This window comes from Coturnix japonica, chromosome 2, assembly GCF_054131305.1.
Source record: "Coturnix japonica strain WE chromosome 2, WE-NBRP24, whole genome shotgun sequence".
Lineage (NCBI taxonomy): Eukaryota > Metazoa > Chordata > Aves > Galliformes > Phasianidae > Coturnix > Coturnix japonica.
Genome location: NC_140664.1, coordinates 72,074,345 through 72,092,740, shown reverse-complemented (window position 1 = coordinate 72,092,740; position 18,396 = coordinate 72,074,345). Strand labels below are relative to the sequence as shown.

The window sequence follows — 18,396 nt, the reverse complement described above, 5'->3', positions numbered from 1 at the left end:
TCCGTCGCGGTTGCTGACGCTTCGGCGCTTCCCGGTGACAAGCGGGCGGCTTGGTGTGGTTGGTCGGAGCCGGAGCCGGAGCCCGGAGGGGGGTGGGGGCGAGCAGGGGGGTGGGGGCGAGCGGGCGGGCGGGCGGGCAGCGCGGGGCCGGCCGGCGCCCAGAGCGCGAGGCGGCAGCGGGCGAAGGTCGCGAGGCAGCGGGGCGCGGGGTTGTGGCGCGCCCGGCTGAGGAGAGGCGGAGCGGAAAGGCCGGCGGAGCGGAGCTTTGGAGAGCGGGGCGGAGGGGAGGAGCAGGGGCAGGCCGACAGGGGCCCCCGCGCCTTCCAGGCCGCGCGGCGCGTGGCTTGGCGGGCGGTGAAGGCGCAGAGCGAGGGAGCGGCCCGGCGGAAAGGAGGGCAGCCGAGGGGCCGCGTCCCAGCATGGCCTCGGGTGGCGGCGGAGGAGCGGGAGGAGGAGCCGGCGGCGGCGGCAAGATCCGGACCCGGCGGTACCACCTGGGCACCGCGAATCCTCCGTACCGCAGGAGCAGGCAGGTGAGGAGCGGCGGAGCGGGGCCGACCCTCTCTCGGTCCCCACGTGCGAGGCGGCGGGTGAGGGGCGGGAGGGCGGCCCCTTTTGTTCCCCTCGGTGCCGGCGGCGGGACCGGCGGGGAAGAGGCCTCGCCGCCCGGCGGGAGGGAGCGGGGACGGGAGCGGCCCTTCCCTCCTCTTCGCCCGCCCCGCGCTCCGCGTGCGGCCCGGGAACGGAGGGGGCGGGGAACAAAGGCCGGGAGGTTACAGCCCCTCCGAGCGGTCCGAGGAGCAGGCGGGGAGTATGTTGGTACCCAGTGCCTGTGGGTGCCCAGTGCCCGCTGGCTTCGTGTGGTTGTGCCCGATCAGCGTCCTGTGCTTTAGAGGAGCGCTGAGTCTCGCGTGCTCCATTGACTGAGCGATGTTGTCCACGTGAGGCTGGCAGCACTTTGTGTGTGGAGCATCGCCGCACTGACAGAGTGCTGAAAGCTCTGACTGAATCAGTGTTGAAGTTGCCGTGTATTTCCTGCGCTGATAGTGCATCTGATAAGCTTAGTGCTTGTGTTTAAAGTAATCGGCAGAGGTGGCTTCCTAGCTCTGCTGTTGTCTGATATCTAGAGGAATTTCTCAGTAGGTTTGTTTAAGCACAAACCTGTGCTGAGGGATGGATGTTTAATGGCTGTTTACAAGGGTGGATAGCGATAGGATAAAGGGGAATGGTTTTAAACTGAGACAGTGGAGGTTTAGGTTAGATATTAGGAGGAAGTTTTTCACGCAGAGGGTTTGTGCCACACTGGAACAGGTTGCCCAGGGAGGCTGTGGATGCCCCATTCCTGGAGGCATTCAAGGCCAGGCTGGATGTGGCTCTGGGCAGCCTGGTCTGGTGGTTGCTGACCCTGCACATAGCAGGGGGTTTAAACTACATGATCATTGTGGTCCTTTGCAACCCAGGTCATTCTATGATTCCATGATTCTATGTCTGTGGGTTCTGTCCTGGTAGCGGGTGCTGCAGAGCCAACCTGTAGAGCAGATCAGCAGTAGCTTGTTGGAGGGGGAAGCTGTAGTGGGTTAGTAAATGATGGACTGAGAGATGCTCTTATTGTAGTGAGTAGCTTTTTAACCGTATGAGTAGTGTAAACTCATATTACATAAAAGAATGAGCTCTAGGTAGGTAGCTAACTGACAATGAAGTTGAAATTGAAATTAATGAACATATGTTCCTGTTTTCAATATAAGGTTTGCTCTCCACAGGGGATCTGTGATTTATTAGTCTCAGTGATGAATTCAGGAGGACTCGAAAGCAATCAGCGCAATTTTGTCTTGAAGTTATACCTCAGATTCTGATCATTCCCCTTCCAGCTTTTATCATTAAGTAGATTCACTTGAGTAGACCTGCTTGAGATGCTCACGGTCAAAACAGTGGCCCCAAAAACCCTTGGTCTCTTATTATCAAGCTCTGAGGGTGACTGGGCGCTCTGGGCAGCATAGCAGGCAGCTTTGAATCTCTGGGAAATCCAATTCCTTATTTTTCCCCACTTGTATGGGGATGATTAGGGGGCTGATTAGCGGGATGCCAAGCTCATTGCCATCTACTTTCTGGGTGTCGTAATTTAACTGTTGTTCCTGGGGATTTTAGTCAGGTGGGAATTCTCCGATCATCTCCAATATATGCTGCAGTCAGTCTTCTACAAAACACAGTGATAGCTTAGGAAGGCGTTTGCAAGAGGAGGTGCTGATGCTTTTTAAAGGCTATTAGTTATAGCGTTTGTTCAAAATGTGGTAGACCCCGCTTCAGTTTCCTTTTTTTGCCTGGAGCAATCAACCCACATCTTCCACTTTGCAGGCAGATATCCCAGCCGTCAAGCTGCGCGTTAGCTTCAGCTCTCCTGGTTGAAGCTGTGCTGCTATCCAGAAAAAGAAAGCGTGATTCACTGAGCCAGAAAGAGGATATATAAGAAAATGCTGCCCTCCAAGAATGGAGGTGTGCAGGCTCTGGTCCACGGTTTCAGAACTTGTTACTCATTTTACATTAGATGTTCCTGCAGCGAGCATCCAAAGCCTATTATTTCCTGCCCGTATGCTTGATGATTAATCTGTCGAACCATGCTTCATTATGCTTTTATTTGTTTGTTTTAAAGTCTAGTGCCTTTTTAAAATCAGCCGTAATAGGAGAGGTGAGCAGATGCTGTCTGGAGAAGAACGCTGGTGACTTGCAATTCATGTGCTGTCCTGGGGGATGGAGATACAGATGCTGATTGTCCCAGTAGTGAAGGAACTTAAACCATGGTGCTTTCCCTCCTGCCTTACAACAAAGGGCACCGTCAGTGGCTTTGTTATCAAACAAATGAGAAGTAGCAGCCTTACTAAGTAAAGGGGATACAGACTCTTCCACTGTGAAGGATTCCCGGTTGGCAATCCTCAGAGCCAAAAGGGCCCTTCTGTATTTCTAGGTGAGGCATTGTGCAGGTAACATTTAGGAGTTCCTCCCAGCGACTGGGTTTTCCTAATGGCTGAATGACGACAGCTCCATGCTGTTTGTGTTGACTTTTGGTAACGCCATACTTGGCAAACGACCTGTTCAGTCAGCTGCCTCGTGCTGAAACATCCATCCTCATTCAGCACCACCTGAAGTGTGTGGACACTTGGCCTAAAGTCATGTATTTGCTCTGAGGGCTCAGTATGGTACAGCAAGGGACCTGTTGTTCCTGGCATGTGGGTTTCATCTCCTGGATGTGGCTGGAAGTGCTTTAAATGCTGGGTTGTCCTAGTCATTTAAGTAGGATGATGACTGCAATTACTAGGGTGGGTGTGTTAATGGGATATCTGTTGACATTATTAACTTATTAAATATCTATATGATATCTCTGTGTTCTTATTGTTAGTTTTAGGTTTAGCTTTGCTGTTTTGTGTAGATGTACTGATTAGCCTGGAAGAAACCAGCAGGAGTTGCTACGTATTTGTGATCAGTCTGATTCTGACGTCCTTGGGATGATACCAGAAAGATGAGAGGTGCATTTTCTGTGTGTCCTGATTGTAAAGCAGCTCTGCTTGGATGGATGAAGTTTAGTGTCACATGCGATGTCACGTAAGGACAGAGTAGTTACGGGATCGGGAACTTCCACTGTCTGCAGCAATGCCTGAATCATTGCATTATCACTAGATTCTATAATGAATATGGGCCAGTTATAAACTCGCACTTGATTTATGTCTGGGATTTCTGTGGTGTGCAATGCCTGCAAGCAGTGGGCAGGAGTTTTATAAGCTGCTGGGTTTATTTGGGGATCAGATCTTGTAATTCATGCAAAAAGTTCCTAGAATATCCTGTTGAGTAATGTGAGTTAGTCTCGTAAATCTAAGGAAGGAAAATCTTAATCTATAAAAATACTTAGTCTATAAAGAATGTCCATGGAGAGCTAAGCCAGTATGACTATTGGTTTCATTCTTGCCAATAGTATTATACGTCAAAGTGTGCTGAAGTGCTTGTATTTACACTTGTATGTCCTCTGCTGGTTTTGATTTAGTAGCAGGTGAGCACATCGGGCTCAATGTTTGTGAACTTCCAGAACTAATTGAATCATCATCCTTAAATGATGTTTCGTCTCTGTTCCAACAATATCAAATTGTATTAGCAAAACAGGTGTTTAAATCTAATACTTGGCTTTGGAGCGGCGTCGTATCCTGGTTTGGAAGACCTTAGCTGAGATGCTGACAGTTTGTCCTCACTGAAGCTGGCAGTGCTGTCAGTGGTACGACAAGCAGTAGAATCTGATTGCTGTCCCATTTTATGAATATTTTGATTTCTGTCTTGCAAAGTGTTTTCACGACAGCCTTGGGGGCTACTAAGTGTTGGAGGAGAGCAATCTTAGTGAGCGGTGTCTTCAGACAGAAGATTTTAAAGTAGATGAAAGAGTTGTCCCTTAGCTGGGACACTGACATGGCCTTCATTTGCCAGCGGCTCATCATCATCATTTCCTCTGCGTTGTTTATTCCTTCAGTTAGTAATTAGCATTGCTTCTTGCTTCCCTGCTGTGTGGGAACTGAGCTGCTGATTCAGAAGACTGAGGGTAGAGCACCACATTTCTTCTGCTTACCTGAAGAAGTTTGAGCGGAGCTATTTTGGATCAGCACGACTGCTACAGCAGCACTGTGTAACAAATTTAACATAAGCAGGATGGATGGCTGGCTCAGTCAGCATGGCTCACCCGGAGATCAGCAAGGACCTCAGCATGGTCTTCTCTATTATTTGTGTAGACAACTGGTGAAATATGTGCTCGTCAAGTAGACTGCCAGGTGGTTGGACCAGACTAGCTGGACCATTGGCCTTAAAGGGTTGTGATCTGTGTGTGGTATTGAGGGACACTGACAGCCAATTGTTAAGAATCTCCTGGGGGTTGATATTTGGACTAATTCTGTTTTAGGTCTTTAGGAAGCAACAGGGACAAGAGAAGGGCATGCACCCCCAGCTGGCTCCTGGGTGATAGCAAACTTAAGGGGGCAATGTCCGAATGCTGAAGGGCAAGGCTGCAGCGTTTCTTGACAGTAGTGGGCTGACAGGAACCTTGTTTTGTTGGGGCATAACAACCCCATGCAGCGGTACAGGCCAAGGACACCAATGGCATCCTGGTCTGCATAAGCTTCGTACTGACTTCTATGCGTCACCACTTCAGGCTGTTACTCCCTCACCTCTGTTAGTGAAAGGGACTGGAAGATTACAGAGCCCTTTAAAGCCAAGGCAGATGGGTCATCTGAAAATGGGGCCAAGGCGAGCAGGAACTAGCTTGTTTGACTGCCTGAAGCGTAAGTCATTTTGCAACTTGCTGATGCAGTGTTTGTCATAGTGGTATTCTAGATTAATTTACAAAAAACACTCATTAATTAAAAGATCCTCTCAACTATAACGTTTGCTTTTCTTTGTTGTTATTGGAGAGGTTACAGATATATTCCCCTTCTTTTGACAAGAGAAGACCTGAAGTCATTTTTCTGCTGTCTAGGAAGTGGCACAGCACTAAAGCTATTGTGGTGGGGCGGTAGCACTGACGTTTTCAGGGCGGCAGTTCCTTTTGAGATTCTGTAACTCATCTTCTAATTGCACTTGGCATTTAATTATAGTGTCTCTGTGCATGCTTGGCATGGTTGTGATTGCCGTCTAGTGCATGGGGACAGGACTAGGGGTAATGGGATGAAACTACAGCATAGGAAGTTCCGCACGAATGTGCAGAAGAACTTCTTTACAGTGAGGGTGACAGAGCACTGGAACAGGCTGCCCAGGGAGGTGGTGGAGTCTCCTTCTCTGGAGATATTCAAGACCCGCCTGGACGCCTACCTGTGTGACGTGGTGTAGGGAGCCTGCTTTGGCAGGGGGGTTGGACTCGATGATCTCTAGAGGTCCCTTCCAACCCCTACAATTCTGTGATTCTGTGATCTTTTTTAAAGTAAGCATAGGCTCATGATAATCTCTACTTTTGTTGCGGAAAAAAATGTGTGTGTTAACATTTATACCTCTGGAGCTAGGCTTAAAGCTACAGCTTTAACACACATGCTTGCTTTGCAAATACCTGTGCCAGCAGAAAATTTTCTTTCTCCTTGGTAAGGTTGTTTATTATTGTCTCCATAACGCTGCTGTTGGAAGGAGTTGTGCAAGTGTGTCCTGAAAAAATAGCTGACTTTGCTTTGAAGCTGTAGCTCTGCTTTGAGACAAACTCTTTTCTGCGTGAACTGGGTCTCGTGGCTCCTTCCCCTCTTAGTGCTCTACCTCTGCTTGTCTCTAAGGTATCAACCAAATATTTAAACTGTTCATCTGCACTGGGCATGTGGTCATTCTAATATCACAGCTGCCGTAATATCAGCCTTAAGTATTCACTATGATAGTATGCAAAGCTGCAGAATACATACAGATTTGTAGAACTGTATGCTGTTATTTACAGCCACTGAATAAATCTCTGTGCAGTGACAATCTTTTTTGTTTGGTAGTGGTAAGATAATGGTATTTAGAGATCCACTTACATTTGAGAGATGCTCTTGATTCTGTCAGATGAACTGTGGAGAAGGCACGTGGCCAGAAATATGTTGCCCAGGGCCTCGTCCAACCTGGTCTTGAACACCTCCAAGGACGGGGCATCCGTGGTGTCACTAGGATTTAAGCTATAGTTACATGCTGGTTTACATACAGGAGCACACCATACACTGGCTTTTTGCACTCGGATGTTAGTGATGATGTTGGGCTGTCGTCTTCCTGCTGGAAATCTGCAGGCAGTGCCAGAATGCAGAACAGCACCAGTGTCCCTGGGTGTTCATTCTAGAGCTGGACTAAGAAAGGCTCGTTGATCACTATAAGAAAGAAGTACTGGCATCTGAAAGCATAAACCCTTCTTCGTGGTCTTTGGAAGTAAAGTTGTACTAGTCCAGTTGCCTTAAATAGTTGTTTTTTTCCACTGTCATATAATTGATGACATTCCTGTAACATATTGTTCTTATTAAGTCATAAGTTTTATTGTCTGTTTTCTAAATGAAATATCAAACTCTGCTGTCCTACATCCAGATTGAAACCACTCCCTAAAGGAAAAGAGCACGGCGAGTTCGGAGCCATTCTGCATCTGTGCTGCTGCAGGAGACAACCATGTCACATTTCCACTTCTGTCCTTTCTTTTGCATTAGCACCACTGTAACTAAATAGTGAGCTGTTGCAAGCTGAAGGTGAAACTTTGGCTGAGTTGGTTTGAAGCAGGCCTGGTACGGCTGTTCATGGTTGTGTATCTGTGCATATTTGCTCAAAGGAAGGTCTTGCTGCTTCTTTATCTTGTCCTGCTGCCCGATATTTCTCTTTCTCCTGAGCCATTTTCGTTGCACTGCGCCAGCTGAACTCATTAGTCCAGCAGAGAAACATGCGCTTTTTGCCAGATTAACAAATTCAGCTAGTAAGGAGAGCAGCCTGCTGCGCCAGAGCTGGCACCGGGTAATATGGGGGATGGAAGGAGCCTGAGTTCTGTTGGCTATTGGCTTTTATTTCTTTATATAAACCATTTCAGAAAATGGTGTTTCAAAGTAGTAAATTAGGACACCTGCTTGCTTACTCTTGGGTGCCTACAGCACATCATTTGTTTGGAGTCGCATCCCAAGGCAGCGAGCCTCTGAGCTGCAGCTGTAGTTACTGTTGCTGTGGTGGTGCATGTATGTGTTGGTGGAGACATACCCAGCAGTGCTGCAGGTGCTTGGGGGGTACCATGTTCGAGGAGCTGTTGTAAATATCTATTCATAAGCTATTGGATCTCTTCTCCACGTTCTGTGTTTTGTTCTGCTTTCCTGCCGCTGCTGTTTTCAGATGAGCTTAGCGTGTGAGTGCATTTAACATCAGCAGACAACTGCTGGAACTGAGAGCAGCTTTCAAACTGCTGAAATCAGTGAGTTAATTCTGAATCTGCTGAAGGACCAAAACGTATTCACTGACCAAATTGCTGCTACTCACGGTTTGGATTCTCCCTGTCACCGTATCACATTTCAGAGCCTCCCAGGCCAGTAGCAATGAGGAACTACAGAGCTGCCCTTCCTCTGAGCACAGGGCTGGCACCAGAGAAGTTTTTGTGCGGCAACACATTGGGCATATGTCTAGTGAGTTCAGGTGACGAGGGAGGGCCTGGTAAGTAACTGTGGTGTGAAGAGGTGAGGGGTGAGCATTTCACAAGTAAGTCTTGTTATAAAATGAAGCACGTCTGTTTCTTGGGTTGTTTCCTTTTTTCTGCTTTGCATGCATTGCCCAGTATATTCCAGGAATTGTAAGATTCATTATGTATTTTTTTTGTAATGAAATCAGCTTGGAAGTTGTAAGTGAAATAAACACAGGTAGCGTTTTACTTGTATTTGATTTACTTCACCATATGCATTGGTCACCACGTGGATTGATGGGCTCAGGCCAGTTGTATGAGGTTCATTGAGACCAATTTTGCTCACAGCAGCCTCATGCAGTGCTACAGGCTTGGGGCAGTATGGCTGGCAAGCTGCGAGGAAGAAAATGATCTGGAAGTGCTAGTCAACAGCTGGCTGAACGTGAGCCAGCAGTGTCTCCAGGTGGCCAAGAAGGCAAATGGCATCCCAGCTTGTATCAGAACTAGCGTTGCCAGCAGGAGCAGGGGAGTGATCATCTCTCTGTACTCAGTCCTGATGAGGCCGGACCTCAAGTACTGTGTTTGGCTTTGGGCCCCTCACTACAAGAGAGATGTTGAGGCCCTGGAGCACATCCGGAGAAGGGCAACAAAGCTGTGAAGGATTTGGAGCACAGGTCTTATGGGGCATGTCTGTGGGAACTGGGGTATTGTTCTGTCTGGAGAAGGCTACTCAGGAGAGACCTCATTTCTCTCTACAGTGACCTGAGTGGACGTTGTAGCCAGGTGGGAGTTGGGCTCTTCTCCCAGGTAACTAGTGATAGAATGAGAGGTAATGGTCTTAAGTTGCACCTGGGGAAGTTCAGGTTGGATATTAAGAAAAATTTCTCCTCTAAAATAGTGATGAGGCATTGGAATAGGCTGTCCATGAAGGTGGTGGAGTCACTATCCCTGGAGGTGATGGAAACAAATGGAAAGAGATCGAGGGGAGAAACAGTGAAAGAATAGACAAAACAAAGGTGAAAGATTTTCCACCACATTCTTGGATCCAGTGTCTTGAGTTGGAGCCTTGCTCTGTGGGTGGAGACTCAGCCAACAACAAAACGTGTGTGTTCACCATCAAGTATTCCAGTCATTTAGAGGATGCCGTTGAGGTGGCAGGTCCCTCACATCTGTTCAGCAAGGGAGTTCTAGAAGATAACAGAGCTTTTGACAACGGCCTCTGGTGGTTGTGCACCCTCTCCTCAGTAAGCTGCCATGAAGGGAAGCGGATAAACCTGCTCATTGCCCTGCCTCTGCAGGACCCAGTCCTTCTCTTTCTTGAACTCAAGTTGTTGGGTCAGTTTCTACTGACTACATGAAGCAGTGCCTTTTGTGAAGGAACGCAGCCCTGGGTGCTGTTTGTGTCCTGAGCATTTGCTCTTTTTTGCAAATATTATCCCGTCTGATTTGTCCCAATGCTCTTTCATTGGTAGCCCTGGTAAAAAGTGAAGTGTGTCAGGGAAAAGGATGTAAACAAGGGGCTGGGGGATTAGAAGGAGCCGCTCTGCTGACACCCTGCGTTGAACTGCTTGTGAACTCTGGCATCATCTGCATTTGTGGTTTCTGCAGGGAAGCTGAGGCTTAGCATATAAGAGAATAGCATCATTCTGAGCATTTCATAGTCGTGTGCATTTTAATGTAGTAATTGTGATGGATGTGTTCATTCCATGGTATCCTGTGTGGTTCAAACTGTCCCCGGGTATTTATTCTGTCCTTGTGCAAATAAACAATAGAATTACAGATCATTAGGAAAAATGTCTAATTGTGAATTAGGATGACTTTCTTCCTGCAAAAAGGCTTTTTGTTTTCTACTTTTTCCTCTTCTCTTACCTCCCTCTCAGCTCTGGATTCAAGGATGTATCAGTGTTTATAATTCTTGTATCTCGGTTTTTGCACTGTCTTCTGTGGAATACTTCAATGATACAGGGTTTTATTTTGGTTGTTTGGGTTTTTTGTTGTTGTTATGTGTGTGCATGGTTGTTATCTCAGAATTTTGTTAGACTGTAGCTAGCTTCAGCACGTTCAAAGCATATTATCAATTTTCTACACCCAAATAACAAGTTCAGCTGGGGAATTCTATTTCCCAAACCCAGAAAAGTGGTAGAGCAGGCCTGTTGGTACAGAACCAGCCAAAACCTGGATGTACCCGTTAGCAACAGATTTTTTTTGCTGAATTCCATTCACTCTTGTGTCACTTCTTGGTTTTCAGTGTTGGAGTTGCTGAGTCAGCCTTCATGTTTGCTTGTAGTGTAAGGAGCCAAGCAGCTCCATGGTTGTCAGCAGTGCGAGAGGGAGTGCTGCGAGTGATTGTCTGCCTGTGGTTGAGATTTGACAGAAAGGGATGCTAAAGTTTTCAGGGAATGATAGCAGATACAATGATCCTCACTATCACTGCAGATAACTGCTGAGCTTCTGTTTTAGGTGGTTTCCAATGGAGTGTGTGGAGGAAGAATTGTGAAACAAGTATGTAGATGAGGAGTTATGTAGAAATAGTTTCCTGGTGGCCTTGTGAATTGACTCTGATGGAAGCTTCAGAACTTTGAATATTAATAGTTAGTCAGAAATTAATATTAGGGGAATTTTAGGCATCCCAGAAGCATAGCAATCCTACACTTAGGATCAAACTCTTGCATCTTACTCTTGTCTTTGAGGTTTGTGGAAGATTGTATCCCAGCATATGCTGTTGTCTGTTTCTGTAATTAAAGAAGCATTTCTTCTTTCAAGCAGGGAATCATTAGCAGAATGACAGAGTCGGTGAAAAACATTGTACCAGGATGGCTACAGAAGTATTTTAATAAAAGTGAAGATGAACGTGCAGATACAAATGAATCTACAAACCAGGAAGAGAATCCAGAAAATTATCATCACGATTGTGGAGATGAAGATACCATAATGACCGATGGGAGAGTCACACCTGAACCAGCAGGAATTAACCTGGAAGGTATGTGAAAAATCATGTAGTGTTCTGGTTATCTCTATTTCCTCACAGATTTCTGGTTTCAAATCTAAATAACCGAAGGAATTTGCTAAGAGGGTTTTTGATGTAATTAAAATCAGCCCCTCCTCCGCAAGTTAACAAAAAAACCACCCAAACCTCAAAACAACAGTTTGTGAAACTGTCTCTTAACTTTAAACTGTAAATACAGTTGTAAAGCACAGAACTTAAAACTCTTGGAAGCCGTCCGTTGATTTCATGTACTCTATTAGTCAGGGAGGAAACATTGAAAATACTCACAAGTGTGCTAAATTGTATTTTCTGTTTTATTTTTTAGAAGACCTGTTAGACTTTGTCTAACTGCCTAAGGCAGTTAAAAACATTAATTTGTTTTGAAGTCCTGAAGACAAAAAGTAGATTCCAGAATGGCAGAGGAAACATTTCTTCTCGTGTTTTGATTTTTAAAATTTTATTTATTTTTTTTTATTTGTTTATTACTTTTTGGACTTTGATCGATTTAGTAAAGCTCCTTGTTAGCTTAATAGCGAGCTGGGGAACTCATGCATGTGATATATTACATTATTTTTAGAATATTCAATAAAATTAAGATATGTGTTAGTATCTAGGCTGTTGTCTTTGAAAAGATATTCGGACTCTTGGCAGAGACTTGCAGCCTCTGTACTATGTTAAAAATTCATCTTTGTTTTAAATCAGGTTCCTCCCACTGGTTCTGTAGTCATGCTGTGTGAATTTGCGTGTGCTTTCAGTTGGGTTCCTCTTTGATAGCTGTTGGGGGAACTTATCTTTTAATAAGGAAAGTAGTTTAGTCTGAGCATGTAAAGGTAATCGTAGATAATGTGGAAAGTCGGTTGCTTCTGTTGTCAGAGTCAAAAACAATGAGGAAGTATCTTTGCCTCCAATGCCATGTAATTGTAAACAATGGTACTCAGCTCTGGTGAGGCCACATCTTGAGTACTGTGTTCAGTTTTGGGCTGCTCACTACAAGAAAGACATCAAGGCCCTGGAACACATCCAGAGAAGGGCATCAAAACTGGTGAGGGGTCTGGAGCACAAGTTTTATGTGGAGCAGCTCAGGGAGCTGGGATTGTTTAGCCTGGAGAAGAGGAGGTTCAGGGGAGACCTCATTGCACTCTCCAACTTCCTGAAGGGAGGTTGTGATGAGGAGGGGTTTGGCCTCTTCTCCCAGGCGACAAACAGGACCTGAGGAAATAAGTATGAATAAAGGAATAGATAATGTCTTCATGACTGAGGAGCGTGTGTTGGCTTTTCTACAGGGCTGTGTGAAAGGACCTTTTAGTAAGAACAGCTGCACAGCAAACTTATTAAGTCCAGAATATCGGAAGCAGGTGGACCGTGTGGGACCTCTGCTAGCTTATGTTGCTGTCTGTGTATGTTACTTGCTATATTTCAGTTTTTTGTTTAAGATTAGTTATTACTGCAATTTTGAAATATGTATTTCTTCAGCTCTGAGATACCTACGTGCTACAGCATGTATTCCTTGCTTGGCCAATAAACTATCAAGCAATACCATCCTAATAATCTGCTAATGTTTCAGAGAACTGATTAGTGCTACAGCAGTGGTAATGAGGATTGAACTAGCTAGTTTAAGCTTCAGTGCAAGTATCAAGGGGAGAGCAGCTCAGAATCTTTTGAATTCCCAGGATTCCTGAGAGAGTGAACTTTCATCAGGCAAGATATTTATTAGTAGTCCTGTTCATTCAGCAACTTGGAGCTGTGAGGCCACCCCCTCCAGGCCACTGGCAGTGTTTGTTGACCCTTTGGTTCCAGAGGAAAACATGCTTACTTGTTTCTTGACTTAAAATCTCCAAAGTTTATGGATAGGAGATAACGTTTACATGTGGCATGACCTGATTTGTAGATTTGTTTGGGAAGGAAAAATAAAAAGTACTGCATTCATTCATTTTCATGTTGTATTCAAACTAATGTACTGAGATTATGTAAACGGCAGTGTTGTCTGCAATTTGCTGCATGGTCTCAAATTTTGGATAGTTTATTGCAAGCTTTTCATGCAAGAGGAAGGAGTCTGTATGTTTGATTTAGTTAAAGATCCAGTGTTGAAGTACTTGAGCATGAAGTCAGGGCCTGGTGTTGTAAAGCCCCGTAATTAACTTCTTCTTAATGTGATATTAATACTCAGAATTGCAAGTAGTGTTGCTGTTATAGTCACACAGTTGAAACCCTATCTGGATGAGGAAGAAGTTAAATTTGGCTTCTCTATTTTTGTGCTTAGATCTTGGCAATAGCTTGACTGTTGATAGAAAACAGATTTTGGCTTCTATGAGCTCGTCTATAGGAAAGCTAATCGTCTCCCTGTTTGTATTTAGAACCATCCACGAGTAGATCAGCATTGAACTGTTCAGCTGTATTAACGAGGCCCTCTCTTCATCGGGGCCATTTGAACTGTAACGTGTCAAATTCCACTGTGCCACCCTGTCAGCCCTCTACATCTTCTTCACTTGGCACTGGCAATCCTGGACTGTCTGTAGTAAAAGAAAGAAAAGATTCTACCTCTCAGCATGATGATGATAACATCTCAACAACTAGTGGCTTCTCCTCTAGAGCGTCTGAGAAAGGTAATTTTCATATTCTTTTTAGGCTTTAGTGTAATTTTTACATCATGTGAAATATTTTGCATCCATTCATATTCCTCATCAACTTAGTAAATAAGTGAATTTCAACTTTGGAAGTGAGAATTGCATTTTATTTTTAGTGTTTTAGAAGTATTTGTTTCAGTCAACGTTTTAATGTAACTGTGTTCAGAAGTGCATTATGAGACCTTGGTATTACAAAAAAAATCAGTTCTGATTTACCCACTCTCAGCTAGTTGTATGTAAATATTGAACTGGGATGGTAGCAAGTGAAAGTGAATTGCTTTAGCTCAACAACTAGGTTTATTGCTTAGAAGGAAGAGCTACTGTCCAACAGACAGCTAGTGAGTAACTACAGGTGACAAATGGCAATGCAGGTTGTTTTCTTGTGTTTCACAAAGAGCAGATAAAGGAACTATTCTGACTGTGCAAGTTTTGAGCTGCTTTTCTGGCCTTTCTTGAAAGAAGGCTTCAGCTGTCAGTGCTGCCGTGTTTTATGCTGAGTTCATTAAGGAATGATTTTTGTATTAAAGAGCTTAGGTCAGTGTGATCCTTAATAACGGGAGTTCTTTTTGTCCTCGAGGCTTTTATATCCAGTGTTTGTCTTTTTGGCAGATACCGCAGTTTCAAAAAATAATTCAGCACCACTGCCCTGGTCCGCAGAAGCTGAAAGATCTCATTCCCTCACCCAACATTCTGCGTCTAGTTCAAAGAAACCTGCCTTCAATTTATCTGCTTTTGGAGCTCTCTCTCCTGTAAGTACTGCACAGTATTTGTTTTAATCATTTGAAATGCGTACCCATTTTACTGACCAGTTACCATGCTATGTTTCTATAGACGCTTGGAAACACTTCTGTCTTTAAGACAAGCCAGCTTGGAGACTCTCCATTTTACCCCGGAAAGACTACTTATGGTGGAAGGGCTGCAGCTGCAAAGCAGACAAAAGTGCGAGCTGCTCCTTATCAGGTAAGAGAAAAACAGCGTGGTAAGAAGTTGTGGTTGAAATATTAAAGTAGCATACTGTAGCTTTGAGAGGGGAGCCAAGAATATGGCAACAGCTCCTATTCTTCCCTCTTTGCCTACAAGAGTAGAAGTTTAAATGGCAATTGTTATTTAAATTATTTAAATGGTTTTTATGTAAGTATTTGTTGGAATGAAGGAGAATGACTGTTAAAGCTAGATGTTTGTAGTTGGGATTTCCTCTGTTAAGTCTTTAAAAATATTCCATTTGAGTGCTGTTGTATACCTCTAACTGTATCACGTTAAAATAACGTCATGCAATTAGAACAATGACAGCACAACACTGAAAACTTGTGCTTATAGTAGCAAAAGCTGCAGTGGTCAGACCTGTCTGATATTTATCTGTAGAAATTACACAATCATATCTATGCTCATGCTATGAATAAATTGTATGAGGCTGTTTGCTCTTTACTGTATCTAGAATTAGCATTACAGATCCTTTGTTCTAATACTGAGAGGAGCATGCAGGACTAAATGCCAATCTCGAGGTGAACAGTAGCATTCTTTTTTCTTTTAATGTTTCACACTGTTCTTGAAAAGAGTTATTTGCCCATAAGAGTTCTTGGTGTTCTGAAATGAAGCTGTAAATGAATGCTGACAACTCAAATGAATGCTGAAATTTGCTAGAGTGCAAGTTGCTGATATATGGGAAACCTTGAAAACTTGTTTTTAAAACTTCCTGAAAGCTGGGAGCCCTCTATGATCAGTTATTTAAACTTTTTGCAGTGTAACTGTAGGTTATACTGAAAATAGGAACCAAAATATGAGGCTTTTAAAGGAGACAGTAGCTTACTTATTCCTGTATGCTGTGGATTACAGCAACATACTGAGGAGAGTCCAGAAGAAGGCCACCAAGGTGATGAGGGGTTTGGAACACCTCTCTTGTGGGAAGAGGCTGAGAGAGCCGGGCCTGTTTAGGGAGATCTCATCAGTGTCTGTAAATCCTTGAAGAGTGGATGCCAAAAGGGTGAAGCACTGGTCTCTTTTCAGTGTTGCCTAGTGCTGGGACAGGAGTCATTGGGCACAAACTGGAACACTGGAGGTTCCATGTAGATACCAGGAAGCACTTCTGTGCTGTGCAGGTGATGGAACATTGATACAGGCTATTCAGAGGCTGTCGAGTCTCTTCCTTGGAGGTCTCCCTAAGATGTCTGGATGCAGGCAAGAGAGAAGTAGAACTAAAAACTCCTGGTTGTGGTTATATACACTGATTTAAAGATGGTATTGTACCATCATGAAACTCCTGAGGTCTGTGTTGTTAGTGAAAGCGCTGTCTGGATCACAAGCCTTTGCTTCAGTTCAGTTTTCCTAATTACTGCTTCAGAGACACTGGCAGTCATAACATCTTCCATCTTTACTTTCTACACATATGGGCTTCTTGTTTTTGTTTTATCCCGTGTGCAAGATGTATTGGAGACCCAGTTAAACTGCTATAACTCAGAATGTTTTTTCATTGTCTTGAGCTCCCAGCGAATGCGTTTTTCTCTGTCATCGGAGAATATTGGTTATGTTGTTCGTGTAGCCTGGGGGCATAAAATACACGTGTGTTTAACTCAAAATTGAACAGCATGACAATTACAATGTTGTTTTTTCAGACACCAGTAAGGCAAATGAAAGCTAAACAAGCAAAAGTGCAGTCCTATGGTGTGACGAGTTCCACAGCACGGCGCATCCTGCAGTCACTAGAGAAGATGTCAAGTCCTCTGGCAGTAAGCAGCACTCCTTTTAATATATTAGTAAAACTTAGTAGATGTGCCAGTAAAGAATGAAAGTCTTCCCTATGTTGAGCACTGTTTAATTTATTGCATTATTTTTTTCCACAGGATGCTAAAAGAATTCCATCTTCTGTTACCAGTCCACTGTCTTCTGTAAGTTGACCACCAAACCTATTGCATGAAACCCTCTCTCAGGGAAAAAAAACAACTCTAATATTTGGGCTTTCTTTTTTTCCCTTAGCCTGTGGACAGAAGCATGCTGTATATCACGGGCTTCCATTCCCCACGAAAACAGGTAAGAACCAGGAACGTCTTAAGCTGAGAAATTGTCTTTGCTTCAGTGCTATCACAAGAAATTTCACAAACCTCGGTGGCAATGTATGCATGAGTACAAGTTAATGTTAGCATTACAGTTATAAATTCATGTCTTGGTTGTGTAGCTAAAAAGTGCCATTCTGCCTGCACTAAATGAAGAGCTGTGAAGATTACTCAGGTTAAACATTTATGTGATCTTTGTGTGGTGGTGTCTTGATATGTCAAATGAAGAAACAACTTTCCTAGAGTGCATAAAGTGGTTTTGTCTTGTTCTGCATCTTGGAGTGAAGCTGTGTGTTAAAATTCCTATTTAGGAAAGCTTGATCTTAAAGAAATTATCACAGATAGCAAAGTAATGATTGAGTGGTCATACAGATTTTGTGCAGGCTTCTGTGTTGATTCAAGCACAGAAAAAGAATACTTCTGTTTACTATCACCATCCAGATAACAAGAAAGAAAACTGTTAATTTCTGTCCTTTATACAATCCCTTGATCGGTGTATAATTAAGTTTACAATCACTTCACAGAATCACAGAATCACAGAATTACCCGGGTTGGAAGGGACCTCAAGGATCATGTAGTTCCAACCCCCCTGCCTAGCAGGGCCACCAAACATACACACTTCAGAGTTTCCAAACATCTGAGACTTCCTGCACCTTCTTTTTGCCGTGTGCTAAATTGCAAGATTGTTGAAAATAAAGTACAGCTTGTTACCCAATTAACTGCAAGCAAATCTGGTGTGAATTCTCAGTCAAATTGTAGAACCACACCTGTGATAAGGCATTAAGAAAGATCTGCCAGATTTGCAACAGGGAGCTTGAAGTTGTCAGGCAGTAAACGAATGTTGCACACAGCTGTCACTGGGTAAAAGGAGATAGACTGTCTGTTCACAATACTAGGATTCATAATATTTGGCAGGAGAAGGGTGGCCTGTGATGAGAACAATTATTTGTGAAGGACATGGCTCTCCGTTTTCCTGCTGATGTGAGCGTGTGGTTGACAGAGCTCTTGTACGCTCAGGCAAAACTTTTGCAGTGGGTAGCAGTGATGTATGTGGCATTTCACTTGTTTCAAGGATCTGCACCAGACAGAATAGCTCTTGGTGTACTGAACAGCTAACTGGGCAATACTTTGAACAGGGAAGTTAAAGTACTTTAAGTGTATTTAGTACAAATCTAAAATGTTAGATGACATCTTAGTGAATGAGTTTAATTTAAGATTATTTGACAACATTTTTTACTTTTTGCTCTACTGTTTGTTTGGCTCTGTAGGAGGAAAATGTATGTAGTATGTACCTCAGAAGGCCATATCAGTTGCTTAATGCTTTGAATGATAAATCAGTGGGTTAAGCTAGTAAAAAATATCACAGTGTAGGCAGAGGAAAAGAGGGGGAGTATTGTAGGAACATGAGTTATTTTGGTTATAGTAGTGTGAATTGTTTTGTCTATGAAACTAAGTGCCAAAGTTTGAAATGAGATTTAGTCAAGCTTTGGCTACTTCTATGTAGCTTCTGTGTAGCTTTCTGGACTTGATCTCTGGTTTTCTGGTGATTCCCTCTGTGAGTTGAATGCGTTTAGAGTTGAGTTCCAAGACTAATAGGATGTTTATAGTTCTGTAAATGTTTTCATCCATAAA

General features: G+C 44.0%; 1 protein-coding gene across 8 annotated transcripts in view; it reads left to right on the top strand.

Annotated features, from left to right (window-relative positions):
* The first annotated feature begins 95 nt into the window (after positions 1 to 95).
* The window catches only part of NUP153 (nucleoporin 153), a 35,218-nt gene continuing 16,917 nt past the window's right edge, over positions 96 to 18,396 (top strand). For 5 of the 8 annotated variants that reach the window (XM_085540195.1, XM_085540194.1, XM_085540193.1 and 2 more), the window contains exons 1-8: positions 193 to 533; positions 10,871 to 11,087; positions 13,448 to 13,696; positions 14,327 to 14,466; positions 14,549 to 14,677; positions 16,327 to 16,440; positions 16,555 to 16,599; positions 16,688 to 16,741. In XM_085540195.1, the coding sequence (XP_085396321.1) occupies positions 420 to 533; positions 10,871 to 11,087; positions 13,448 to 13,696; positions 14,327 to 14,466; positions 14,549 to 14,677; positions 16,327 to 16,440; positions 16,555 to 16,599; positions 16,688 to 16,741 (1,062 nt within the window). In that variant the 5' untranslated portion in view covers positions 193 to 419. Of the gene's footprint in view, positions 534 to 10,870; positions 11,088 to 13,447; positions 13,697 to 14,326; positions 14,467 to 14,548; positions 14,678 to 16,326; positions 16,441 to 16,554; positions 16,600 to 16,687; positions 16,742 to 18,396 lie in introns of all 8 variants that reach the window. The other 3 variants (XM_085540188.1, XM_085540187.1, XM_085540191.1) reach the window with 3 other exon arrangements.